At 57.7% G+C, this 26110-nt stretch overlaps 12 protein-coding genes across 12 annotated transcripts in view; 4 read left to right on the forward strand and 8 right to left on the reverse strand.

Annotated features, from left to right (window-relative positions):
* CHGG_00665 (uncharacterized protein) overlaps positions 1–322 on the forward strand; it is a gene marked incomplete at both ends in the record, with an annotated part of 1981 nt that extends 1659 nt beyond the window's left edge. Inside the window, one exon of the mRNA XM_001219885.1 lies at positions 80–322. Within this exon, the coding sequence (XP_001219886.1) occupies positions 80–322 (243 nt within the window). The remainder of the gene's footprint in view (positions 1–79) is intronic.
* Positions 323–609: 287 nt separating this feature from the next.
* CHGG_00666 (uncharacterized protein) lies at positions 610–2409 on the reverse strand (the record flags this gene model as incomplete). Its single annotated transcript, XM_001219886.1, has 1 exon — positions 610–2409. One exon carries the CDS (start codon positions 2407–2409, stop codon positions 610–612), a length of 1800 nt encoding a protein of 599 aa, XP_001219887.1.
* Positions 2410–3733: 1324 nt separating this feature from the next.
* CHGG_00667 (uncharacterized protein) lies at positions 3734–4939 on the reverse strand (the record flags this gene model as incomplete). Its single annotated transcript, XM_001219887.1, has 2 exons — positions 3734–4642; positions 4700–4939. The coding sequence occupies 2 exons, from the start codon at positions 4937–4939 to the stop codon at positions 3734–3736; spliced, it is 1149 nt and encodes a 382-aa protein (XP_001219888.1).
* An 803-nt stretch (positions 4940–5742) lies between these two features.
* CHGG_00668 (uncharacterized protein) lies at positions 5743–10468 on the reverse strand (the record flags this gene model as incomplete). The annotated part of the gene is made up of 7 exons (XM_001219888.1): positions 5743–6408; positions 6514–6876; positions 6948–8081; positions 8154–8377; positions 8834–9155; positions 9321–10160; positions 10217–10468. 7 exons carry the CDS (start codon positions 10466–10468, stop codon positions 5743–5745), a joined length of 3801 nt encoding a protein of 1266 aa, XP_001219889.1.
* Positions 10469–12111: 1643 nt separating this feature from the next.
* CHGG_00669 (uncharacterized protein) lies at positions 12112–14113 on the forward strand (the record flags this gene model as incomplete). The annotated part of the gene is made up of 3 exons (XM_001219889.1): positions 12112–12142; positions 12203–13107; positions 13238–14113. The coding sequence occupies 3 exons, from the start codon at positions 12112–12114 to the stop codon at positions 14111–14113; spliced, it is 1812 nt and encodes a 603-aa protein (XP_001219890.1).
* Positions 14114–14672: 559 nt separating this feature from the next.
* On the reverse strand, positions 14673–15173 carry CHGG_00670 (uncharacterized protein; the record flags this gene model as incomplete). The annotated part of the gene is made up of 2 exons (XM_001219890.1): positions 14673–14738; positions 14799–15173. The coding sequence occupies 2 exons, from the start codon at positions 15171–15173 to the stop codon at positions 14673–14675; spliced, it is 441 nt and encodes a 146-aa protein (XP_001219891.1).
* Positions 15174–15803: 630 nt separating this feature from the next.
* CHGG_00671 (uncharacterized protein) lies at positions 15804–16771 on the reverse strand (the record flags this gene model as incomplete). The annotated part of the gene is made up of 2 exons (XM_001219891.1): positions 15804–16138; positions 16588–16771. 2 exons carry the CDS (start codon positions 16769–16771, stop codon positions 15804–15806), a joined length of 519 nt encoding a protein of 172 aa, XP_001219892.1.
* Positions 16772–17399: 628 nt separating this feature from the next.
* CHGG_00672 (uncharacterized protein) lies at positions 17400–18056 on the reverse strand (the record flags this gene model as incomplete). Its single annotated transcript, XM_001219892.1, has 1 exon — positions 17400–18056. The coding sequence occupies one exon, from the start codon at positions 18054–18056 to the stop codon at positions 17400–17402; it is 657 nt and encodes a 218-aa protein (XP_001219893.1).
* Positions 18057–18814: 758 nt separating this feature from the next.
* CHGG_00673 (uncharacterized protein) lies at positions 18815–19811 on the reverse strand (the record flags this gene model as incomplete). Its single annotated transcript, XM_001219893.1, has 8 exons — positions 18815–19016; positions 19069–19151; positions 19207–19287; positions 19344–19373; positions 19426–19449; positions 19541–19571; positions 19624–19680; positions 19768–19811. The coding sequence occupies 8 exons, from the start codon at positions 19809–19811 to the stop codon at positions 18815–18817; spliced, it is 552 nt and encodes a 183-aa protein (XP_001219894.1).
* A 410-nt stretch (positions 19812–20221) lies between these two features.
* Positions 20222–21083, forward strand: CHGG_00674 (uncharacterized protein; the record flags this gene model as incomplete). The annotated part of the gene is made up of 3 exons (XM_001219894.1): positions 20222–20327; positions 20402–20772; positions 20850–21083. The coding sequence occupies 3 exons, from the start codon at positions 20222–20224 to the stop codon at positions 21081–21083; spliced, it is 711 nt and encodes a 236-aa protein (XP_001219895.1).
* Positions 21084–21302: 219 nt separating this feature from the next.
* CHGG_00675 (uncharacterized protein) lies at positions 21303–24053 on the reverse strand (the record flags this gene model as incomplete). Its single annotated transcript, XM_001219895.1, has 3 exons — positions 21303–21365; positions 21431–21566; positions 21706–24053. The coding sequence occupies 3 exons, from the start codon at positions 24051–24053 to the stop codon at positions 21303–21305; spliced, it is 2547 nt and encodes an 848-aa protein (XP_001219896.1).
* A 443-nt stretch (positions 24054–24496) lies between these two features.
* On the forward strand, positions 24497–25432 carry CHGG_00676 (uncharacterized protein; the record flags this gene model as incomplete). Its single annotated transcript, XM_001219896.1, has 1 exon — positions 24497–25432. One exon carries the CDS (start codon positions 24497–24499, stop codon positions 25430–25432), a length of 936 nt encoding a protein of 311 aa, XP_001219897.1.
* Between the last annotated feature and the right edge of the window lie 678 nt (positions 25433–26110).

Here is a 26110-nt window from a genome sequence, read left to right on the forward strand (position 1 = left end):
TTTTTTTTTTTTTTTTTTTTTTTTTTTTTTTTTTTTTTTTCTTCTTTCTTTTCTTTTTTTTTTTTTTTTGTTGTTTCAGAGTGGTGTTGAGAGGGTTCATGATCTTGTGGGGAGGACAAAGGCGGCTGTCCACCTGGCCGAAGAGAGGGCTGAGGCAAAGGCAGACGCGAAGTTGCTGCATGTCTCGGATATTGAAAAGGCACTGGCCGAGAGGTATGACAGTGCGCGGCGAGAGGAGCAGCTGAAGAAGAGCGTGGAAGAGACCTTGAGGGAGAGATATCTCCCAGTGGAGAAAAAACAGAGCTCTCAGTGGAGGGTATAGCCAGTGCCCTCGGTAATATCTGGTAAAAAGAACAAATACAGTGGCAGCGCGTTGTTACATACAGGCTCCATTGAGCTCATGGGACATGACGACATGACGTAGAATACAAGGTAGCCAGGGGGAGCTGGAGAAGGGTAGGTTGGTAGAACACATCAGTCGTTGTGTTTCGAGACGGCAACGAGGATCAGAGATATACTCCGACAATGGCAGGGGGATGGTTATTCTACTCTGATATCGGCACCGCTTCCTTATGATCTCACTAAGAAACAACCTTCCATTAACATTGTCTAATTAGATTTTGAGCACGTTGCTTCCAGCCACTTCGCGAACCTCACAATAGGGGCGTCGACAGCCCGCCAGAACACATCCGACACCCAAATCACAATCGGCACCACAAACACAGCCGCCAGCGCAAAGCCCGCTTCGTATGCCCTTCCCTCCGTCCCTGTCAACCCCCAAGCCCATCCTTCGATGGCATACCCCACCGTGTGTATCACGGGCCCATGCATCAAGTAGATGGCATAGCTGATCTTCCCAAAGTACTGCGGCACGGACAGGTTAAAGAAGCGCTGCCACCCCCTCGACCTCCCCACGGCCAGCACGAACAAGATGGCGCCAGCGCTCTGCCAGTACCTGTGCTCGTCCGTCCACCACTCCGGGATCAAGCTCGTGAGTAACACCCACCCGGGAGTCTCGGCGCCGCGCTCATCCGGCTGAGACATGAGGAACAGCCCAACGATACTCAGAGCCGCCCACATAACACGTTTCGCAGTGCGCCGTTTCAGACCCGACGGCGACGGCGAGCTAGCCCGGCTGCTCGGCCCCGACATCAACCCCGGCACAGGCACAGACACAGGCAGAGCCGGTGCATGCCCATGCGCCCCCCTCGCAGCATCCAACTCGGCCAACACCAGCCCCGCATAAAACAACACCATCTCCCACCTCTTACTGCAATACACAAACACCACCAACCCCGCCACCACCCCCAACCGCCACCCCCTCCTCAGCCCCAACGTCCCCGCCAAGGTCAAAAACAGCACCATCGAACACCGAAACTCCACCGGCACCGTCCACAGATGCACATCCAGCACGGTACTCCCCCCAAACTCCCGCCAGTCCCACACGTGCACAAACCGGGCCATCTCCCCCGCCCACGCCCACACCGCCAGCGCGAACACCGACCCTCCCCCACCACCACCACCACCACCGTCGTTATCAGTAACGTCAAACCCCACATGCGGCTCGCGCACGTTGCGCAGCAGCGCCGGGTCGGCGGCCACGGCCCGCGTGCGCTCGTACACGCCCGAGGCGACGAGCAGGGTGATGAGGAGGGTGGAGGCGAAGGCGGGGAGGAAGAGCCGCGGGGCGCGGCGGAAGATGAGGGAGGTGAGGGCGGTGTGGGCGGTTTGGGTGGTGGTGGGGGTGGTGGTTGTGGTGGTGGTGGTGGTGGCTGCGTGTGTGAGGGGGCGTAGGCTGAGGGCGTAGCCGGATATGATGAAGAAGACGCAGACCATGGGCGGGCCGGAGAAGAGGAGGCGGATGAAGGGGAGAAGGGGGAGGTGGTAATGGTGGTTGGCGGGTTTGGGGTTGTTGGAGTCGTTGTGGTTACCGGTGGGTGTGGTGGTAGCAGCAGTAGTAACGCTCCCGGCGCCGTACCCGGGCGCGATGGCGAAGCTGGTGTACAGGAAGTGGCAGAAGAAGACGATGAGGGCGGCCAGGCCGCGCATGCCGTCGAGGTAGGCTGTTGGGCCCGGCTGGGGAGTTGTCGGACGCGGGGGTAAAGGGGGGTTGTTCTTGTGGTGGTGGTAGCGCTGGCGGGAGAGAAATGGTTGGATGAAGCTCGGGAGGAGGAAGAAGAGGGTACGGCGGAGGAGGGGGGGCAGGTGGGTAAGTGCCCGGTGGGCGGCCCGGGAGGGGAGGGTTACTGTCGTCCACTGTCGAGGGGGGTATGTGATGGTTGGGAAGCAGGAGGTCACGTCTGCGTGTCTGGCATCGCGCTCGATGTCGGGTGGGGGTTTGTCGTTTAGAAAGCTCGCCTTTTCCTCGTCGTGGGCGAGGCCCCAGGTGGAGGTGGCATGCCCGTTCATGGCTTCGGGGCGAGATATGGAAATAAGGAACGAGCGCTTGGTTCGGTGGTTCAAACCTCAAGGGGGATATCCAAAAAAGGAAACGGGGATACGAAAGAAAAAAAAGTCGAGGGGCCGACGGTCCGTAACTAGATCTTCCCACGGCAAAGAACCGAGAAGAGACGACAAGAGAGAGGCCTGGGAGGTGGCCAACTCAAGGCCATGTAGGTTAGATCGTCGTGTCTGTGTTTACACGGCGAAGAACTTGATACAAAGCGTGCAAGGGCAGGTACGGGATCCTCAACACACCTTAACCTGCCGGTGCGTTCTCAAGGGGATCGATTATAAAGGTTCAAACTAGCAAAGATAGAACGGAGACCTAAGCTAATTGAACAGGCCATGGCCCGGCCGCCCCTTTCCAGTAACAAAACCCCATATATCAGCACCTTCAGCTTGCATGGCCGGCCGATATCTCCTGGGCGGCCTTCAGAATTCCGGGGAGATCTGAAGCGCGGTGCCGCAAATGTAGGCCGTCTCTGCGGTCTATTCAAGTGTGGCCCAGTTCCATGGCGGCCGGTGATCAATCGATTTGAGAAAGGGCCAAGTCCCGAGGCAGGCTATTGCCAAAGTCCGATGACAATCGTTGCCAGAACAAGAGCCATCTTCAAACATTTCGAGGATGGCTCCGACATGACTTGTTTCTTTTTTTTTTTGCTCGTTTCAGCGGTGCATACTGTCACATTTGCAATGATTTCGGCTCATTCTAGGATTCCATTCGACCCCGGGGCCCCGGATCACCTGCAGCGGCGCAGGCGGCGTCTTCAGTGAAGCTTAAACCAACGGCCGCCGTCTTGACCCAAGCGGTTCGATGTTGGATCGGAAATCGGGCCGGGCGGCCCACTTGGCCACGGCCCGGACCAGATGGCCGCCACTTACCCCTACTTGGTTTCCGTGATCGCATTTGCAATTCGTGCTGCCACCGGCTGCTTGGAAGCCTTCAGGCGATTGCCGTTTCAGGATTTTCCCGGGAACAGGAAAGTCCATAGAAACCGGAACCGTTTATTCGTTAATGACCAACGTTCGCTCATCTAATGTTTAGAAGCAAGCATCCATGGAAAACAATGGCCGCCTTTACGTGGCCACACCTTGTGTTTCATGATGGGCCTGGGGAAGACGGAGAAACCATAAAAATATAAAACGTCTGCACAACCGGCCGGCCCATCCAGCCGGTGTGGTCTAGCGGAGAGTCATGTCTATAACACATATGCGGGGAAACCCAATCCACATTGTCATTGCATCCCGCTCCCAAAACGCCCAAACACCACGCCCACATCACCCAAACCCATCAGTCGGACAGCCAGTCCAGGAACTCCGGGACAAAATAGCTGACGATGATAGTCGCACCCGCCCGGAGGATACCCTCGGTGCTTTCAAAGGCCATGGCCTTGAGGTCAAACACGCCGGCCTTGGCACCAGCATGGATCATGGCAAACTCGCCGCTGACCTGGTACGCAGCAATGGGCAGGTCCCTGCCCAGCTCCTTGGCATCAGCAATAATATCCAGGTACTGGCCGGCGGGCTTGACCATGATGATGTCGGCGCCCTCGTTGATGTCGCGCACGATGGCGCGGCGCGCCAGGCCCCGGCCGCCGGGGGGCAGCTGGTAGCACTTGCGGTCGCCGAACGAGGGCACCGAGCCAGCGGCGTCGCGGAACGGCCCGTACAGACACCCGGAGAACTTGGCGGCGTACGACATCAGCGTGACGTTGTGCGCGATGCCCTCCTCGATCAGCTTGAGCTTGATGGCGCGGATCCGCCCGTCGTTCATGTCGGACGGCGCGACGCAGTGGGCGCCCGCGCGCGCGTACGCGATGGCCACGTCTGAGATGCGGTCGACTGAGAGTTGGTTGTTGAGACTTCCGTCATCGCGGAGAATGCCGCAGTGCCCGTGGGAGGTGTACTCGCAGAGGCAGACGTCACAGACGATGTACAGGTGCGGGAACCGCTGTCGCAGGAGCCGGATGCTGCGGATAACCGGGCCTTCCGGATCGTCGGCGGCCGTTCCCAATGCGTCTTTCACGCCTGGCGCTACCGGCACGCCGAAGAGGATGACGGACCGCAGCCCCTTGTGGACGAGGGGCTCGAGGAAAGGTACCAACTTGTTGATTCCGCGGCGGCATTGCCCTGGTAGGGAAGGAATGAGGACCTCCTCGTCATCCTGGTCCGAGATGAATAGAGGGTAGATGAGCATCGACTACGGGGCCGTGTTAGCGGGGTAGTTAGTCCCATGTAGACGGCATTTGTTGCCCACCTTGGTGAGTTGTCGCTCGGCCTGCCATGACCTCGCGAGCGGGTGGCTGTAGCCGGCGTGGAGTTGGCTGCTGATGTCCCCGGAGATGCTCACACTCGTAGCAGCCGTGCTCGTGTATGACTTCGCCGTCGAGATGCGGGACGCGCGGTCGTCGACTGTAGACACCGAGGCGTCGCCGCGCCTCCTTGGTGCGCCCGTGTCGCGCAGTGAGAGGTCGTGGACGAGGCTAGAGAACGACATGTTGTTCGAGGTACGAGAGAATGTTCGGATGGGCGTGGGAAAGGTTGGCTCTGAGAGAGAGAGCCGGCCGACAACGTGTTCGTAAGTCGGCTCAAATTTGAAGGAAGACGGAGTCGGAGAAATCTCGCAGATGCCGGCGGATGATGGTCCGTGGTTTGGTTGTGGGATTGCGCAATGGGCCGCTCTTCAGATTCTTTCTACACAGTACTTTCGTGAAAGGACCGCTGCAACACTGTCGCAATTGGCCCCTGTATCACCCAGAGTAAAGGATTGAAGCAGTGAATCGAAATCCCCCGAGGCTGTTGGAAATTCGCCCTTTAATCAACTTTCGAGGAGCCGGTTCAACGCGAAGAGCGAAGCCGAAAAAGGTGACAATTGCCCCCAGCCAGCCTCGGGAGTTTGCGGGGTGACCCACTTCGAGCACGGATACGCTTTTGCGTATTCGCATTCGCCAATCAAGACCTTGACATTTCAAAGGGCAATTGGCAGGCTGCTGACATAATTTGAAAGTGGAGAAGCTTGCGCCCTTTCAGGGGTAAAAGCGCCATAAGGGTTAGGGTTAGTACTGTCGGTCGACCTTCAGGGGTTGGGGTAACAGCATGGCTATCATCCGGATGGACAGATGGACAGGCGCTTCTACAGTGCTTTATAGTGGTTCAACAAACCCGCAAGAAGGAATAGATTGGAGCGTTCGTCTGGTCAGACGGAGGAAAAGCCTAGGAGCTCAGTAGCTGCCGTACGAGAGAAGAGAAATAAGCCTTGTTGCTGTATATTAGTCTCGTATGGAAGCCAGCTTCGTACGACTATCGTCTAGCCTTTATATGCTTTGCCAAGGCATCTAGCGAGAGGTTGCCGGCCTCAACGCGCTGCTTCTCGACTTCCCGGACCGCGTCCTCCTCTGGCCACCCTCGAGCACTGGCAAGCCGTACGACCTCATCCATAACGACCTTCCGCATGGAGAAGAGCTGCCTCTCGTTGCGCAGGCGCCATCGCGAGCCCCACTGCCTCTCGAGCTCGTCAATAGAGGGCATCATTGCGAGCCCATGGCGCCAGAGCTGATAGAGGTCCCCCACCGTACGAAGCATACGCGGGAACCGGATCTGCGGCGGGCCCTGCCGCGCGACCGTTATAGCCGGCGCACCAAGTACCGCAGGGCTGGAGCTAGCAGCTGCTCCTATATAGGTGGCCGGCGTTGAATCAGCTCCACAGTCGAGCCGAGAGACGGTGCTAAGCGGAGGTCCGGCCAACGGCGTCATCGGCCTTCGGTTCGGTACCCCGGGCGGCGATATAGAGGCCTTGTGGCCCTGCTGGCGTACGAACTGCTCGGTACGGTGTAGCCGCCCACTGGGGGTAAAGGTGGTAACGACTTGGTACTCCATCCGACACATATCGGCAACCTGGGCCTTCAACTGCTTGACCTCCTGAACTAACTCCAAGTGCCTCCTCTCCACCGCCTTCTCGACGGTAAGCTGATAAGCTGTTAAGCTTTTTAGCTTCTCCGAGACCTCGGGGATCACCTTCTCGATGGCTGTGCCGCGGTCGCCCTAGAAGCTCTCTTGAACGGCCTCCCTGACCTTGGTAGCAAAGGCGTTGAACTGGGGCGACCAGAATACTGGATCTTGGAAGACGGGGTGCCCCGGGTACTTGGCTATCAAGAACACAGCATCCTGCAACAGGACGTCCCGCAGCCAGTGTAACAACTCGATGAACGCGCCTGTAGCCTTGTCGTCAGCCTCGAAATCACGCCAACGATCTAGATCCGGCCAGATCTGTGAGCGCAACCACGGCTCTGGCTGCACTGTTGCCCTTGGCACGTGGTAGCTGCCGGCCCACGCAGGCTCGAAGTCCGCAGTGGCGCGCATGAACTCGAACGGTAGCGTCGTTATATAACAGCCAGTCATCTGGTCGCCGTTCTCCCACCGGCCGGCGCGTCGGATCTAATGAGAGTTGGTAAGAACACTAGCGTACGGTTACCTTCAAGCAAACCGGTATATAGCTATCGTCTTACCTGCGCGTCCGACACTCCCGCCATATCGGCATTTTGCGCCGCTGCCACTCTCGGCGCGTGGGTAGCCTTGCTCGTGGTGATACCACACATGCTGTAGAAGTCCAAGGTCCACTTGTGGGCTGTTGCGTACGACAGCTGCCCCGTATAGTCAGCCTTGCTCCGGCGCAGGACCTTCGTCCGGTACCACAGCTCCGGCCGGCTGAAATCCGGGAACGGCTCGGCGGCAATCTTCTCGGCCTGCCAACGGAAGAAAAGCCAGAAGGCAAGCTGGCCGATAAGGCAAGCCTCCGGATCGCGATGCCGTAGACAAGAGCCGTATTCAACCTGGCCGTGCTGGTTCGTCTTCCCCTGGTTCATCAGAACGACAAAGGCCTTCGTCGGGGCATCCGTCTTGATACCCTCCTTTGGTAAATCCAGGCAAAAACAGTCGGCTAGCTCGAGCAGTAGCCTGTTGCTCGACCGCAAGAGCATGTGGTTGCCGAAAAGGAAGTCGACGTTCGTACGGAAGCCGCTATTGACATCGCTGAACCGCCAGGCCGCTGCCGTATGCTCGGGGATCTTGGCCGGCAAATAGCCGTCCTTGATGGTGTTTAGGAGACGGTCTGCCCACTCATTGCGGCTCCGGCAAGCGGCCTCACGGAGGATATGCCGCATAAGCGCCTTCTTTGCTAGGCCATTGGGGGGCGGAGCTGGGTTCTCGCCTCTGGTCTTTTGCTGTGCGTAGAGGTTGATGATAGCGCTGGAGTATAGCCGTACAGTGCTATACTGCAGTTTGAGTGTAGAGGTGCGGACGGCCGAGTCCGGACCAGGTTTGCCAACGTCCGAGTCCGAGTTCGACTCCAGATCCTCAGCTGGACCCCCGCCGACGACAATTACGTCGGCCGTAGCTGCTCCAGTTGACGACGGCGGCAATGGGCTCTCCCTCTTCCGCTTCTTGAGCTTCCCTTCCGCCTTGAACCGTTGCGTCTCGGCCATACGACGCTTGCCGCGCTTGGGAGCGCGGGAGGCGATCTCTTCGTCAAGGAAGAGCACCAGCTTACCCTCGTCAACAAGGTGGCCAGGTAGGGCTCTACCTATCTGGTACTGCGCCGGCCAACCAGGGGGGATCTCGGGGAAGCGAGACTTGCACCATTCCTATATTTATTATATGCCCTGTTAGCTGCCAAGGTTCCGTAATAGCCGGCCTGCTTAGACTAGCTGACTGACCATCCACTCGGCCTGCTTTGGTCCATATGCCTTGCGGGTGTTCTTAGGCGTGACCTCCTGATCGTCAAGCAGATACCTCTCGACGACGGCCGAGATCTTTCTGCCAACGCGCTGAACTAGGCTAGGATCAAGCTCGTCCATCCTGCGGATCCTGACGTATCTCGACGATGTGTCGTGGTTAGTGATAGAATGACGTTGACGATGGCCGGCGCGGTTGGCTTGGCCTTGGTGTTTCTTACCGTTACCAGCCTGGCCCGCGACGCGCGCGCGCGCGCCGGGGGGGCAGGGTGGTCAGGCAGGGAGAGACTTCAGCGCTAGTACGGCTAGCCCTAAGGAAAACCGCTTGTGGCTGCTCGATTCGCTGGTCATCCGGGCGACCCTGGGGTGAAATTTCAGGTCAGCCGAACGCGCGGGAGCCGGGGTCGGGCGCAGCATCGTATTGTCATCCCTTGGCGCCCGGATGACTGTCACCCAGGCCCAGGGCCCTGAGATACCGTAATCTATCACCTTTCCGGCCACTTTCCAGCCCCGCAACACACCACGTCGACTTTGGAAACACCCCACAACGCAAAAGAGAGTCTATTCGAAATACAATCTATGTAATTCAAGTCCTTATTTACATGGGCATTTCCTGGCGTTGTGTTCGATTGAGCCGCAGATACTACACTTTGCCTGCGCACGCTTTCGCGCCTTTGGCGCAGTCGTTTCCGATGGCCCCGCTTCTCCTTCTTCGACCTCTCGACGAGCTTCCTGGCTTCTTTGGCCCTTCTCAGGAGCTTTCTGGAAGGCCTCGATGTGTGTCATCCCTTCTCCAATCGTCATAGTCCCTCCTGCCTGGATAAAAGCTCGGCGTGCCCGCTTTCTCTTTTGTCGACCATTTTCAGCTCGAAGTCGCGAGTTCTCTTCCTGCAAAAGAGTAGCGTTGTGAATCGCCATCTGGCAGCCCTTGATGATTTTCTGAAGCGCCTGATCTGTTGGGCTTATCTCTCTCTGGCGTTTCCTCTGGAGAGGGTCAAGCTCGACTATGTTTACTGGCGCTTTGAGAGGCAGACTTGGCAGTTGGATAGGGGTAGGAGGGGGGCTCGGTGTCCGTATCCTGGTTTGTAGCCGACAAAGAACCTGAGTTGGATCGAGAGGTACGAGCCCTGTAGCCCTAAAGCCACTTACGATGTTCCTTGTGCTGAACGTCTTTTTCCGAGCTTCAAGAAACAGTTCGAGGAACCTTGGTTTGTCGATGTGATAAACCCCGAGTGCTATCATCGCTTTGACAAGGTCGCCGTACGTTCGCTTCAGCACAGAGAAACAGCTGACGTCAAGAGGCTGGAGGTGGTGCGACGAGTGCGGAGGCATGCACTCTGTAAGGATCCGATGCTCAGTACAGAATTTGTCGAATTCAGGCGTCGAATGACTTCCATGACCATCGAGAATAAGAAGCCGATATCGACCAACCGTTCGGTTTCGAGTTTGTGGCTCGAAGACCTCTCGAAGCCACTCGAAAGTAAGCTGATCGGTTGTCCAGCCGTTATCGCTAACTCCAATCCGCCATGTCTTCGGCAAGAGTGAGCCTTCGTACCACGTTGAAATGTGGACTTCGCCTTCGAAGATAATCAATGGATCAAGTGCCCAACCAGTTGCGTTGATGCATTCAATGACTGTCGTCCACTCTCGGTTCCCTGGCTGAATAACAACAGGTCGGTTCCGTCGGTCAGACCGAGTAACCACTTTAGATGTACTTGCAACACCCATCTGGAAGCCGGTCTCGTCAAAGTTGTAGATATCCACGTCGAGGACTCCGTACTCGTTGATCGTCTTTTGCACCCGTGCAAACCACGCTGAAATCTTCTCTGGGTCTTCGCATAAGGCTCGCTGATAGTCATACTTTCTTGAATACTTCGTCTTCAAATGGGGATGCCGATCAAGAAGCCGATGAACCCAGTTCTCGCCAACAGTCATTGCAGGGACCGGGGTAGTTGCGATAGACGCGTCGAGCAACATCAAGTTTCCACGCTCGCGGAGAAGAAGATCGGCCATTTGTCGAATGTAGCTGATCGTTGGCGACATACCACGGTCGTCCAGTGACTCGATCCATTGATTGACTCGATCCATTGAATCAAGGCTGCTTCTTCAGTTGGGTGTAGCTTTCGGTTCTTGACTTGCGCTTGTTGACGCGTAGCACCCCCTTTGACGCGTTCTTGCAGAGTCGCCCTTGGTACATCAAATGCAGCCGCAGCTTTGCGAATGCTTTGGGTTTCGCCTGAACGTAAGGCCTCGACCGCTGATTGGATCCGTTCTTCGTGCTGCAGAGGCTTTGGCATTTTGCTGGGTACGATGGCATGGTAAGGTGCATCCAAAGTGGACGTGGTGGGGTGCGGAGCTGGAAAGTGGTTGGAAAGGTGGTGTGGCCGGAAAGGTGATAGATTACGTTAGCTAGTTAAGCCTCGTTGCCCGGTAACTAGTTAGTGAGTTAGTTAGCTAAAAGAATTGTTTACTAACATGTGTTTTAAGGGGTTGTTCGTCACTCTCCAGATCAGATCACACTTGAACTTGCAAACACCAGCAGGTGACTTCTCCACTACTAGGAATTGAATGCCATTTAATTGCATCATCATCTCAGAGCAAAATGCGCATAATTTTGCTTACCACTTGGTTATTACTCTAGAACCCTCAAGGTCCATGGTCCATGGTTAAGTGGTTCCTGCCCGATGGCAGCCACAACCTCAGGCTTCACAGGCCAACACTCATCAATAACTCAAAAAGAGGGCCCTGGGCCCTGGGCGGTGTCTCCTTCCACAGTTATACTATCATGTTGACTGCAATGATAAAATTTGCTCAGTCGCACAAATCACTTAGAATAATGCCGACTCTTGAATCCCTTGAGCGTCCATGGCAGCTACACTACTCATCCAATTACACCACCACCAAATAGGCCCTATGAGGGAAATTGTGCTCAATATCAGTCATTCAAAGAGAGGTTATTGTGCACGTTGGGTCTCTTTGTTCCATCCCACTCCGCTACCCGAACATCCATGGTTGAGGCTTTGCGTCTCGTGGTGGGATCACAAGTGAGAAGAAGGAAAGTTTTTGGTCAATTCAAAGTCCTAATAACGTTAGGAGGCTGTGTGAGTTGTGCCTGGCTTTTGCGGGAAAGATCAAGGCACTGCAATGCGCGATTCTCAAACCTGGCACTGTGAGCTCAGCCCAGAACCGCCAAAAGCCTAGCAAACCGGAGGGGCGAGGCACGCCGGGGTGGTCGGCCCGGTCACGGTCCGGAAAAGCGGGTCACAGCTGCCGGCCTCCGGTTTCTTCGGCTTCCGTTATTGGCCGCCGAAGACACGACTTCCCTCCGGATCACCTGTAGCCTACACTACTCAAAGGTCAACCCCCACCATACTTTTCACAATCGTCGTCGCCATAACAAACCACTCTCTTTTCCTTCAGTGAACCAGAACGTCATCAGCAACGTGGCTCTCTCTTCGTTTCTAAATCGTGACATCACATCACCTGTTCTTCGTCTGATAACTTCATTCTTTCATTCTAGACTGTCGATGTGGTGATAACACACTCTTTCGTCCCCACCTGAACCTCTTTCTCCTCGTTCACCCACTTTCCTTCAACATCAGCGAAAAGCACATCAGCGAAAAGTAACATCAGAGAGACGCACAACATCAGCGAAAAGCACGCTTGATAGGAGCGAATATTTGCACATCAGCGAGATCATACCCAACATCAGCGAAACCTCTGAGTATCAGCGAAATACTACCAACAAGAACAAAATCCAGTTCAACATCTGCAGAATCTCCCAGGCCAGCGACATCCTCTCAAAATCGGCGACATTTCCAAACTCAGCGATACCTGAGTGACTCTCTTTCAAGTCCCTGACTCGATTCTGAACAACTGAATCTGAACAACTGAATCTAATAGCCCAATCTGTTCCTTTTAATCATCGTCGTCAAATACCATGACCGACCCAAAAGGCCAACAGACTGGCGGTGAGATGGTGGGCACGACCCCCGGCGACTCAAATAGTGAGTCAACCACCAGCACGTCAGCTCACGGCCCAGGAAGTCCTGAGGCCCAAATCGCCATTCCCCAGATCGTCATTCAGCCAGCCAACAACAGCGATGAGATCTCTCCAATTGCCCATCACCTGGCCCAGAGAGGGCGCCCCATTCCCCCTTCCGACCGCAACTTTCTCGAGGTCCCGAGGCCCTCACGGCAGAGCAACCGGCGTGCCTCCTCCCATCGGCGTAGCTCCTCTAAATCTCGCCGCCCATTTGGTCCCGGGAACCTCCCCCTCTCACTGACGGGACCAGTCGAGGCCTTCCATGTGCCGATCGACCCTCTCCGAATGCACCCCACCGGCCTCACCAACTCTTCAACATCGCCGGCCGCAACGGCCACAGATAACCCCCCGGGTTTGCGCTTCGACGGCAACCCGTTTACCCCGCATGGAAGGGAGGTCATGGCAAAGGTCGAGAAGATGCTTGCCGCCAACAAGGAGCTGAAGCCAGAGCCCGAGGGTTTCAAGTTTTCGCACCTTCTGGAGTCAAGCTTCTACAAGAAGCTCACATCCCCCACCCGCTTGTTCTCCAAGAGCAAGCCCAAGCAGCCCATCAAGCCGCACCAGATCCGGCACGTCGTGAGCCTGGAGCCGCTGCCCACCCCCGACGAGATCCCACGCGTCCCCAGCCCCCGCCTGCGCCAAAACGAGCGCATCAACGTGCAGAAGCGGGAGAAGGCCCTGCAGGTGCTGGGAGAGACCCCGCAGTTCGGCGCCGTCCCCGCCTCCGACCCCGCCCGATCGCCGCCGTCCTCGGCCGAGGATCCCTTTGCGGAGTCGTCCTCGCGCGGCGCCACCCGGGCGCCCACGGCGTTCGAGACCCGGCTCCGCACCACCAAGTCCGCGGGCGCCCTTTTGTCGGGGCCCACGGCCGACCCGTTCCAAACGGAACGGGTCATGGCGAGCAACCACGACTCGCTCCTGCCGGACGCCCCCGCCGCCGCCTCCACGCCGTCGCGGCACCCCACCTCCCACCTCCCCCGCCACAGCTCCGCTGCTGCCGGTGCCGGCGTCGCTGCCCAAGAAAGCCCGACAAGGCCCCCGGACCACCACCACCGGCACCGCAACCACCACTAACGCCAGAACGGCCACATCGGGGTCATTCTCTCAAGGGCGGTCCGCGCCCGTCCGAAGGAAGAAAATTTCCACTTGGAACCCGGTGCCCAGCGCCCGTCCCGAGCAACGACACGCTCGCCCCTGTGCCGACGCGGGCTCGGAACCAAGATGCGGAGAGCTGCACGTCGGCGCCGCTGCGGCAGCCGCCACCAACACCACCACGCCTACCGCCGCCGACAACGTCGCTGGTGCTGTCGTTGCTGGTGCTGCTGACGAGGGGGGGTCTGGTGCCGTCGAGAGAGTCGCTGGTGTCGTGCCGCGGTTGGCGCTGTCGCTGCGGTGGGTGAGTAGCGGGCGGCGGCGGGGGTGGGTGTGGGCGGAGGAGGAGGAGAGGAAGGAGGGAGGGGAGGGAGAGGAAGAGTTGCCGTGGTGGGAGGAGGATGGGGCGGGGCCCGAGGAAGAAGAGGGGAGAGGGAGGAGGAGAGCTGCGGGGGGTGTTGGGCGCCGTGGGCGCCAGGTGAGAGTGCGGGTGCAACGCTGCCGGTGCGAGCGAGGGGGTCGGTTGGGAGCGTGGGTGGTGTGGGTGGGCAGCTGGAAAGCGTCACCCGACACCGGCGCCCGCCGAACCTCGGCTGCGCTGCACCAGGCAGCTGTGGGACCGGTTCCCCCGGCTTGCGGCCGCGGGGGTGGCGGAGAGAGGAGGCGTCTGCCGGGCCCTCTGCGGGGTCTGGGGAGGAGGGTGCCTCGGAGGGGGGGCCGGTCCCGCTTGTTCGGGACCGGGCCGCCTCCGAGGGCGAGGAAGATGGCGAACGGGGGGAGGGCGAGGGGGAGGAGGGGACAGTGATGCCCGGCGCGCTGTAGGCGGCGGGTTTGTGCTGGGGGCTCGCCCCTTCGGTTTTCGGTTTTTTTTTTTTTTTTCTTAATTATAATGCCCAACCCCTTCGTCGCCACCACCCCCATTCGGGGCCAAGCACAACAACTTTGGATTGGGGTTTGGCAGGTCCGTGGTTTCTTCCCGCAACGGGGCAAGAGGATCCGAATGGGGGGCGGGTGGGTGGCGGAGGCGGCGGGCTTCTCTTTTTTGTTTTTGTGTTTGTTGTTTCGGCGCCGGTTGAGTGATACCCTGGTTGCATTTTTACGGCGGGTTGGGACCCGGGGCGTTTGTTTTTTATTGTAGGTTTATATACCATGCGCATGGGGCGTTGTAATGGATGAGATGTCTCAAGGTGCAGTGTGTATGGATGCTTCCATTCTTGTGATTTCGGGTATCTCGTTAAATGTGATGTACAACTACAACTGCCCATCCCTTCTATCATGGCCATAATATTACAACTCATCCCTCATTAATCAGACAGCGTGCTCCCCCCCCCCGGGCTACCCATACTTCTTTTCCAGTTAGCCCCTTAAAAGAACCTCGAGCGACGAGCCCCACGCCCGTCGGTTCCATGCATCCTCTTTGTGCCAGCACCCTAAAACCCAATGTCAGCTATCATTCTCACCCGTCCAACCCCGCCTCAAAGAAGACGTACCTTCTGCCCCGGCCTCCCCGTAAAACTCCCCTTCAACCGCAGCAGCGCCCCGCTGATCTTGTCCCCAATCGAGGCATGCCTCTTCTGATGGTGGTGATGTGTCGTCGTCACGGGCGCAGCGGCAGTAGTATGATGGTGGTGACGGCCGCTAGAGAAGAGGCCACCGCGCTTGACGCGGGCTCCTCCCGTACTCCTTCCCATGCCCATCCGCATCCCCATACCGCGGCCTCCACGGCGGTGGGTGCGGGTGGTGGTGGCTGGGACGGTGGTTGTGTGGTGGCCGGCGTGACGGCGTGAGAAGAGGCCGCCTCCGGTGGTGTGGTGGGGGCGGGTCGTGGTTGTGGTGACGGGACCGCGGCGGGAGAAACGATGCATTTTGGTGGTTCGGTTTATGGTTGGTGTTGAGGTAGGTTTGTTTTTAAAAGATTGGTTATGGCGTGTAAGAGGTTGAGAGCCAACTTAGGTAGGTAGTATTCAAGTCAATGTGTGAATTGTTTGTTTGAATTGCATGATAAATTACAAGAGCTTAATGGCCGAACCAAGCCTCAACTTATATACATCCTACATGCTCGATAAAACCATGGAGATCTTGATATCTCTTCTAGTCACGTCAACCATGACATCACACACGAAAAGACGAGCCATGATGGTGTTGCGACTTCAAAATGTTACCCTACCTAATTTCGAACTCCGACACCCGCATAACCAATCAGCAACGACAAAAGGCGGCCCATAAAAGATGACGTCACAGGTATTGGTGTCCATTGAAGGCTTGATCTACTCGTGACGCCATTTTCTTTTTCGTCTGCCAACTCGGCTTTCTAGGCGTTCGTTAGATGTGGGATATGGACGGCCGATGACAGTATGAACTTAGAGCTGAGGACTGCCAACTGACGACGGCTGAGCTCAAACTTGCAACAGATCCCACGAAACTTGCTTCAATAATCGAGGGAGGCTTAGGAAGCACTGAAGGCTGAATTTCCTAGTCCTGACCAACACAAACTCTCAGTCCTGCCGAATGAGGTTACTCTTGATCTTTGCGAGCTCCTCCTCCGTGAACCCCAAGAACCCCGTGATATAGCCCTCAAACCCGCCATACTCGGCCTCGACGGCCTTGACAAAGGCCTCCCAGCAGCTCGCCCTGAGGTTCGCCAAGTTGCGGAAGCCAGGCGCGTTGATATCGACGTTCATCAGCCCCTTGGTGAGCGACTCCAGCAGCTTCTCGCGAGCCGGCTCGATCCCGATGCGCGACAACATGTAGTCGAACACGATCAGCTCCTCGCTCGCGCCCGCCAGCGTCAGCAACAACCCGGCCACGACACCGGTCCGGTCACGCCCAGCTACCACACCACCAGTTAGCCAATAACTCAGTTCCACGCCCAAGCTTCACCCACCAAGCCCCGAACCTCCACAAAGAGATAGACAAACAAACAGCCAAACTCAAGACTCACCATTACAATGAAACAGCACCGCCTCCTCGCCCCTCCCATCCCTCACCTGTTCCAACACCCCCCGAATCGCCCCCTTATACAACCCCAGCACATCCATATACGCCTTCACAATCCCCCTCTCCCCCTCCCCCTCCTCATACAACCCCCATATCCACAATCCCGCCCTCCCCCGGCGCCACCCAGACCATCTCCACGCCGTGCACCTTCCGGATCCGGCTGCCGCGCGTGCTCGCGCGCCGAGCGCAGGTTCAAAGACCTTTCTTAATGCGCAGGTCCGTGGCGAGCGCCGCGGCGCCCGCGGGCGAGATGCCGCCAAGGAAGCCGCCCGTGCGGTAGACCAGGCCCGGGCGGATGGGCGAGCCGGGGAGGAGGCCCAGTTCGCGTGCGTTGAAGGTGTCCGGGATGGGGACGAAGGGGCGGTTTGGCGTAGATGTCGTCTAGTTGGTTGGTGGGGAGAGAGGTGAATGGCGTCGGTTTGGGCTGAGTGTGAGGAGGTCTTGTGGGAGGGGGTGGGTGGAACATGGTGGAAGTTGGTTTTGGTTGAGACGTTTTTGGGAGGCTGGAGATGTATGTTTTGGGGGGTAGGTGGTGGCTGAGCCGAGTAGTGAATGTGGGAAGGGGGACCGATAATGTCCCTCCTCCTTTCCCTTTATATATTGAAAAGTCGTGAACTCCAGGTATGATCAAGGCTCGGCTGAAAATCGGCGATAACCTCGGAAGGCCGGGGACAAGCGGCGAAGAAGTAGAGATCCGGTAAAACGTCAAGTCAACTCGAGGGCGGTCAATCCGAAAATCTGCCACAGATACGATATACGGTTGCGTGGCCGGGGATAGCGTGGAACATACCTCTAGTCCCCGCAGTTCTCCAACCCCGCCCGCCCTTCGTGTCAACGCTAGGCTTACCATGCAAGGGCAAGGCACGCAGCGGGAATGCCGCCTTGTCATCCGGGGTTGCGCCGACCCCTGATGCAGGCACACGTGTAACATTTCCCATTTTGGACGCGTTGTATGTTTCGGATCAGAAAACGCCCCGATGGGTACCCGGAGCAACCCACTCTGGTGTCACGAATTGCAGAACCCCAAAATGGCTGCTACATGACGAGCGATGCAGTTCCGGAATGACTGTTGCTCCGTCTAGGCCGCCGGGGCCTCAGAAGAGCCCGTTGGCAACCCAAGGCTGCTCTTTCGTCTTGGACAAGGTGTGCCATCGGGACCACCTCCTTCTGCGGGCCTCTCGGTCCTCCTGCTTGCGGAAGGCCGGGTGAGCTAGAGCAGTGCGGTCCATCTCGAAGCTCTGCCGGGGGTCGTTATCTCCGTGCAAGGCGGCGTGAAAAGAATGGACGCCAATGGCCGGGCGCACTTTGCTGACGGTGCTGTGGCGATGGTGTTGGTGGGCGGAAACATCCACGAACTCCACATCAACACCGCCGTCCGCCCGTCTGTGGTACCTCCGCCCTATTTCCCGTCCCGTATTCTCGGCCTGGTTTCCTGCAGGTGACGCGTGGGGTGGTCTCGGGTTGGCCGTATCGCTGGCCGTCGGCCGGTCAAGTGGAAGATTGTCGAGGGACGGGTGGTGGCTTGCCGACAGTTGTTTCAACGCTCGCAGGTACGGGTCCTCTGCGGTATTGCTGTACGAAGGGCCATCTTGGGTGGCCATCTTGTCGATGTCGGTCCAGTATGTGCACACGGTGGAGGAGCAGCGCGTGGGCACTGGGATTTCTGCGTTCATCCCGGGCTTCTGTAAGGGGGCTTGGGACTTGCTCTTCCACTTCCGGAGGCGGATCGTATCCATCCTTGTGCCAACCATTGGAGACCTGAAAAGAGAAGGATACACTTAGGACAACAGGCCGTGAACTTAGACAAGTAGATGTTTGAGGTTGAGTTTAGGGAATGGATGCACTTAAGAATACATAGGGTGATTGTTTGCCGCGACTGTAGGATGGTGATATCATGAAGTACGCAAACACGGAACCTGGATTTGCTCCAACTTGGCATATGGACGAGTGAGAAAAGACCGCTTGACCCATGGTTTCTGAAAAGGAAGGAATGACGCATGCAAAGTCGTAAATTACCTTAAATTCCAAAACAAGATGAGGCCGTGGAAAGAGCAACCGACTTCGTTGATTGCAAAACTGCAGTCATCCCGACTTTCCTACCCCCCGGCCAGTAAGCTCGGCCAACGCATTGGTTTAGATGAGTATACCTCTCCTGTACTGTGGCCGTTTAGAAGCCGATCGATGCCCCGCTGGGCGTCGCCGGCTAGTTCTTCCCTCAGACGTTTCGTAATGGCCCACCCGGAAACCCGTAGCCCTCCGTGCCAACCTTGAGGTGTGCAAAGATGTTAAACATGGCGTCTGTCCCTATTTCTCGTCTCAGCTTTGACTGAACCGTATGCTACGTCGAGCGTATTCGTCGCCCCTGAAACGTCCATCGTGGGATATCGTGAGAAGGGGTCGCTGCCGCGCTTTCGGAGGTCATAGACCAAGCGCATGGCAAAATCTCTGTGAGGTTTCCGCGCTCTCTGTGAGAGTAAACCGCTCGAACTTGGGGCCAAGACAGGACCCATCAGAGAAGCTCAAAGTCGTCCACCTTGTCGCGGTACTTCATGATGTTCTGCTTGATCTTGCTGCCGACGGTCCAGGTGACGAAGTCCTCCATGTTCCGCGTCACAAGGAAAGCGGTGTCCCGGACTTCTTCGACACCGACTCGGACGTGCCCTTGCTCTATGAGCTTCGTGGCCGCCTGGACGGTCTCTGCCATGCGCAAACTTTTCTCGGGTTAGCAGCCTGGGCTGGTGAGACAGGACTGGACAAACATACCGTGTCATAACCACGGGCAAACGCCGCCGCGCAAAGGCAGACACCGTGACGTTGTGCTCGACCTGCGAGAGCTTTGACTTGGACTACGGCAGCGGGTTAGGATGTTGTTCAGGGGCACTCGTGCACGTAGACACATACCGAAAGGATGCCCATGTCGTAGAGCTTGTCCAGGAGCAATGTCTCATGTTTCCTCCTGACCTCGTTGTCTGGCGGGAGAAGCTGGTGATGGGTTAACATGAGGCAGCCCCTTTTCTTGAGGAGATACGTGAACATACACTCAGACGATGTGCTAATTGCCGGAGAGACTGGTGAAGAGGTCAGTGGGTGGGTCTGGCATTACTCGACAAGGGCACTTACACCACACATCCTGTTGTACTTGTGCTATTTAGGGTTAACAATCGTGAGCTCGAAGACAAGTTTATCTTCGTGACGAAACAGCCGGACGCCTCGTCGGCGATGGAGTTGAACATACATAATCCTCTGGCTTCTGAATCATATACCGTCTATTCCCGAGTTAGCCACGGGAATGAGAGCATGGAAATGTGCGATTATTACCTTGCAACATCATGATCTCGGTGGTTGTTGTCTTGTTTGTAATTGATGAAGTCGTGCCTAGCCACACCGCATTGTCAGCATCTTGATGATTTACTTTGATCATGTATTGAGCAGCCCGTCGGAATCTCATCTCGGCCCACGCACTTCTTGAGGAGCTTCTGCTCATGAAACTTGAGTTTCCGCGGCATCGTGGCGACTTAAGGAAAAGTTTACAGCCTCAGTCGGTATTAATGGAGTGGCTTTTTTCCCCCGCAAATAATTGATGATGATTGTGAACTTGGTTGATGTGGTTGGTACCTTGACTTTGGCTGTTTGATAGCGACAATCTCGAATTTTTGCTGGGGAAGAATATCAGCCCCACATTGAATCCACTGCCTGCCGCAACTCTTGCACCTCAGATGAACCCCACGGCCAACGCCAAGATAGGATTCCCACTCTGTCACTGCCAGCCAATGCGGGTAGGCCAAAAGAATATTCCGCCCAGGCCATCAACCGCAAGGATCACGAACCAGCTCGACGTCGCGAGAAAAGAGGTGGAGAGGGCAGAGCAGAGCAGTAGGGCAGCAGGAGACACCTCCGAAGAGAAATCACAGCAACCATGTCGTGCAGGCAATGGCTCTCCTCGGCCTTGCGCCAATGCCAATCTAGCCTGGTGCAACATCAACAACCACGACTCTTCTCGACGTCAGCCCCCGTCGCAGCCAGTCAGTTGATTTGAAATCCCACCCAAACTACCGCATATTACTGCCGCTCTCTAACCACACACCACGTCTCACAGTCCGCGACATCTTCGGTGAGAGCCCGTCCGGGACGCAAGGGAGCCGGGGCCCCCGCTCAACCTCGAACGCGAACCCGAACGAGGCCCTCCACGGCATGCTCACGGCGGGCATGGAACGGGGTAACCCGCTGTCGGTGGAGGAGCAGCGCCGGGTGATGGAGCAGCACGGGACGCAGGCGCACATCAAGGACATGCGGCAGAACCTGACGACCGACAACTACGTGCGCCAGATGCCGCGCCGCTGGCGCATCGGCGAGGTCTACTCCCCGCGCGACATGAAGCCCGCCGAGATGAGCAAGTGGCGCCAGGGGCGGCCGCCGAAGAAGGACATGGTCGACATCCTGGGCTTCAGCCCGCTAGACAACTACAAGGTGCGTTGCGTTTTCCCTCATCACCTTCCCACCCTAGACAAGACAGCAACAACCAAAAAGTCTAACACACCTCACAGAACTTCTCCCTCATCTCCGAGTTCGTGACCCCCATGGGCCGGATCCGGCATTCCAACGACACCGGTCTGCGGCCCGTCAACCAGCGCAAGATCGCCAAGGCGGTCCGGCGAGCCATCGGCATGGGCCTGCACCCCAGCGTGCACCGGCACCCCGAGATCCTGCGCCTCCGCCGCCACGGCATGCCGGTCGCGGCCATCCCGGCGCCGGCCGATCCTTCGCAGAACCGGCTATGAGCGGGGGCGGAGTGTGAGAGATAAGTTGGCGGGGCAGGCCGCGGGGGCGGAGGCGAGGAGCCGCTGAGGTATTCGGGAGTCCCAAAACCCACACCGGAAAAGCTGTATTTGTAGGATATCAGTGGAAGTGACCAAAATATGGGCATAGCCAAAAGACCATGGCATGCATGGCACAGCGGCCTCTTATGTATAGACGTTTTCGTATACATTGTACAAATTTTACAGCTGGATCGGGCATCGACCCACTACCGACAGCGCAACCACACCACCACCACCACCCATCTACTCCATACACAGTACTGACAGACTGTTTGCTTCATGCTTTCATATCCCTGACAATGTTGAACTTGAGTGCCCCTGAGCGTCTCGGTGCGTCCCTTCTTTTCCAGCTGCGCCCAGATCTCTGGGTACTCGGCGGCGGCCCACGCCTCGAACTGCTCCTTTCTATCCGAGCCTGGCAGGGCATTATATGTGACGCCGAGTCTGTGGTTAGTTAGCCCTTTTGTTCTCTAGTCCACGTCCAAAGCAACGTTGAAAGAGAAAAGGAGAGTGAAGGGGGGGGGAGGCGGGAAAGAAAAGAGGACAAGAAAAGGGGAAGAGAACCAAAGCAAACAAAACTCACGTCATCATCCCCGGCCCGTACCCGACACTCGCATCCATACCCCGAATCAGCCGAATCACCTCCTCGAGGTGGCCACTCCCCGCAATAGCACCACAATAGGCCCAAAACACATCCGGCGGCACCTCGAGGTCCATGCGCTGGACCTTCTGCCAGACCCCCCTCGCGGTGCGGTCGCCAAAGGGCAGCAGCTCGCAGGCCCAGAAGACGATGGCGAGGCTGGCGTACGAGGGACCCTCGGCCGAGTCGGTGATGTCGCGCCAGAACTCGACGGCGACGTCGGGCTCGCCGCACGCCGCGTAGGCGATCATGAGCGCGTTATACAGCCGCGTGTCCATCTGCACCGTCGTGTCCATCTTGAGCATGTTGTGCACCATGCGCAGCGATGACTCCCCCTCGCCGTCCCCACCACCACCACCGCCGCCGCCGCCTGCGATGCCGCCGCCACCGAGCCCAGTTTCTTCCGGGTGGCGGCCGAGGCCCTCGAGGCAGCGCACGTACATGTCGGCGGTGGGGCGCTGGTCCAGGTTGCCCTGGGAGCGCATGTGGCCGAAGATGTAGCAGGCCATGTCGGGGCGGTTGCGGGCGAAGAAGGCGTCCATGAGGCGCACGCGCTCGTCGGGCTCCGTCTCCGGGAAGAACTGGCGCAGCAGCGAGTAGCAGTCCCACACGCGCGCCGTGCTGACGCGCCGGTCGAGGCAGTATTCGACAAAGGCGCGCCGCACCTGTGCTCGCTCCTCCAGGCTGTACGAGACGGTGTGCAGGGAGAGCGTGTCGATCACGTCGTATTGGTTGTCGTTGCGCAAGAAGACCATGCAGAGGGAGACGACCGTTTCTGGTTCTAGGGTTGCGTGGCGCTGCTCGAGGTCCGCCGTGACGTCTAGGATGCGGCCGAGGTCGGGTTCGGGGGCGGCGCAGAGGGCGCGGAGGTATTTGTTGAGGACGGGGAGGTCTTCGTCCTGGCTGATGGTGACTTCGCCCTTGAGGAGCTTGTCGTAGATGGCCTGGACGCCGCTGAAGTCGTTGGCATCGAGACGGTAGTCCATTTGGAGGATGTAGGTAGATGCTCGGGGCCGGATCCTGAGCTCGGCGCCGAGGGAGAGGAACCGCTCGGCGAAGTAGGGATTTTGCTTCTCGATGGCTGCCGTGATGAGGGCGTCGATGGTGGCCGCGTCCGGCCTCACGCTCCCCGTGCCATCCTTGCCCCCGGGCTGTGCTGACATGACTTGTATCATCTGCTTGATGTCCTCGACGCCCTTGTCCATGACCAGCACGGCCCACTGGAAGATGACGTCCCACCATTCCTTCTGGGGATTAGAATTTATCAAGTCTTCAAAGATAGGCTGGAGCCACTCCTCCTCCCCGTTTCGGAGCGCGAACCGTACCGCCTCCATATATGACTTTGGACTCCGCAGCCAGTTCGCGTGGATGGGCTTCTCAAACCACTGTTTTGTCTCCTCGATCCTATCCCGCGTCGCGTAAAATGTCGTCATGATTTCGTGGACCGGCGGCATGTATTCGATTTTGGCCTCCTGGGCCTTCTCCCACTCGGCCAGCAACTCCGCCTCCCGACCCTCCTTGGCGAGGCCACGCAGCACCAGCGTCCAAAATACCCGCACCCGAGCAATCGACTTATTGTCTCCCTTTGGCAACCCGGCCCTAAACTGGGCCAAGTGTTCCGCGGCCTCCAGCGAAGCGCCGTACTGTGTGAGGGCCATGAGGAATAGTTCAAAGTCGCCAGTGTCCTTCCCTCCCACCGCCTCCCTGATCACCTCCTCATCGATGCCGAGCTCACGCATGTTCTGTATCCTCCTCTCGATTTCGTTGTAGAGCACCGTCGCAAGTTCGAGGTGATGCTCGGTCGTGCCTTTTGGCGGCTTCATTACCGTGACCCATAGCGCCGCCCGGAGATCTGTGAAGCTGAGATCCTCGCCCTGGTCTTGCTTGCCGGGGCTGGTTTCCACAATATGGTGAAGCAGCCGCAGAGTGAGGAAGGCCTGTGTTGAGTTCAACGCTTGGAGATGTTTCTTTCTCTTGTATTGAATAAACTGTCTCCAACCCTTTAGCAATTCCTCCCGTGGCGGTGGTCGTGCATTCTCGGCCTCCAAGCTCCTGTAGTGCAGCAGCACATCGTAACCGGGTTCGAGGTCGGCTTCCTTCAGCATGCGGGGTGGCTTCTGGAAGATGCCGAAGAAGGTCCTCCGGGGTTGCCGGCGGACTAGCAACGGAGAGGGGGCGGCGCGGGACGAGACGGCGAAACAGCGGCGCGGTAGAGGAGAGGAGCACGGGAGCAGCAAGCCATGGTTGGCCAGCAGTCGAATGTACACATTGCGCGTCAGATACGACCGCATGGTGGGAGATGGAGTCTAAGTCGAACAAGCCCTGCGCATTGTCAATATTAGCGGCCTATTAGGTAGTGGGGGGTACGCCCCTCCATTAAGAGATGCGATTCGCCGTACCTGCGCATGTTTGGAGACATTTAATTGCGGTGCAATGGCGCAGTTCGAAGCGGCTGTCTCGATGCGGCGACGTCGACCTTTGAACCCAGCTTTTGCAGCAGCAGATGGATGACCTCAATTTGCTGCCCCAAGCTGATGTGGGGGCGGGCGGGTGAGCTTGGGACAGAGAGCTAACTAAACCCCAACCCGAACCCTCTCCACATCCACTGCCCCTCAATCTCTCCAGGGCCTCTCTCTCTCTCATAGCCATCTCTCACAACCATCTCTCACTCTGAAAAAAAGGAAATCAAAAAAGACCAGTCTCACTCTCAAACACACATGGAACCCCCTCCAAAATGGCCCCATCCCAACAACCCACAGTCCTCACACTCAAACAAACCTTCCTCACCACCCAAACCCGACTCCTCTCCCAACCGCTAACCCCAACCCGCGACTGGCACAACACCAACACCGCCAACACCAACAACACCAACCACCCCCCCGAGGAGACAAACGAGGATCCAGCCACAACAGCCCCCTTGCCCCCCAAAGCCATCGACGACGCCCTCTACAAGCTCAACCACCGGCTGCAGCAGCACGCCCGCCGCGCCTACGCACCCCAAGCCACGCGCCACGTCGCCGAGCAGATCGAGCAGCTGTACTTGAACGCCGCGGAGGCTGCTGCCGCCGCGGACGAGGAGGATGATGAGGAGGAGGAGGTTGGAGTGGAGGGGGTAGAAGTAGGGGTGGGGGATGATGATGATGATGATGGCAGGGCACCGGTGCAGCGGGATGCGGCGTTGAGGGTGGGTGCTGATCTGGCGGATCCGGGCGTGATCGCGACGCTGCCGCTGGAATGGGAGGGGGCGGACGCGGCGTCGCGGCCGCTCGAGGCGCGCCGCTACGCTGAGCTGGCGGGCGAGCTGCATGCCCTCGCGAAAAGGCAGCGGCAGGCGGCTGCGCGGGTGGCGCGGCTGCGGTGGATGCGGGCTCTGCTGCAGCCGTTTGCGGCTAGTAATCCCGATGGTGATGGTGGTGGTGATGGTGATGGTGGGCGGCTGGATGGGGTGCAGGAGAATTTGGTTACGCGAAACGGGGAGGTTGAGGCCGAGCTGCACCGTATGAGGATGCTTCTTGCGAGGGTGGGAGGCAGGGTTGGGCAGTTAAAGGAACAGGGGCCGCCGGCGAGGGAGTTGAGTGTGGGGAGTCTTTTCTCGGATGGCGGGGAAGGGATGGAGGGTGTGGAGATGGACGAGCAGAGGAAGGTCGGGTCGCTGTTGGAGAGGTTTTAGGTGTCCTTCGGGGTTATCTGGGAATTGGGGGTACTGTTTTGTGGGCGTAGGGCGTTAACGGCGAGGTGGGTTGCGAAAAGGGTGGTTATATATATGTCATGGGTAATAACTTAGCGGAATGGATTCGGGGGCGATGCCATGGGGCTGGGCCCCTTTCAAGCTTTGCTTACTCACCTCGAGTATGAAAACTATGGTTAAGATATGGATGTGAATGGGCTGTTCGTGTATGTGTAGGCGTCCCTTTGGTACTGGTACCCCATTACAAATGAAAACGAGTGCAAATCAACTCATACTCCTATTGAAGTTCGGATGAATGGGCGGCTCACGGAGCTCTAATAGCACTCTCCCATCTGCACATTGGTCAACCAAACAGACCGAGCGAAGTGCCCAGCCATCTACCTACCCGCCCAATATCTTCCATTCCAGCGCCCAATGCCCATCTCACCAATCCTCTACCCTCAAGGCAACCCGCTTTCACACCACCTTCACAGCCAGGGCAGCATCCTTCGCACTATCATCCACATCCAACACCTTCGTCTCCTCCGTCTTCCCCCCTCCCTCTTCCCCACCATCACCACCACCACCACCACCACCACCACCCCCATCCTCCCCATTCTCCCCACTCTCCCCAGCCTCCTCCAAAATCACCCACCGATTAGGCCTCACCACCCTCACCTG

Source organism: Chaetomium globosum, genomic scaffold, assembly GCF_000143365.1.
Source record: "Chaetomium globosum CBS 148.51 scaffold_1 genomic scaffold, whole genome shotgun sequence".
NCBI lineage: Eukaryota > Fungi > Ascomycota > Sordariomycetes > Sordariales > Chaetomiaceae > Chaetomium > Chaetomium globosum.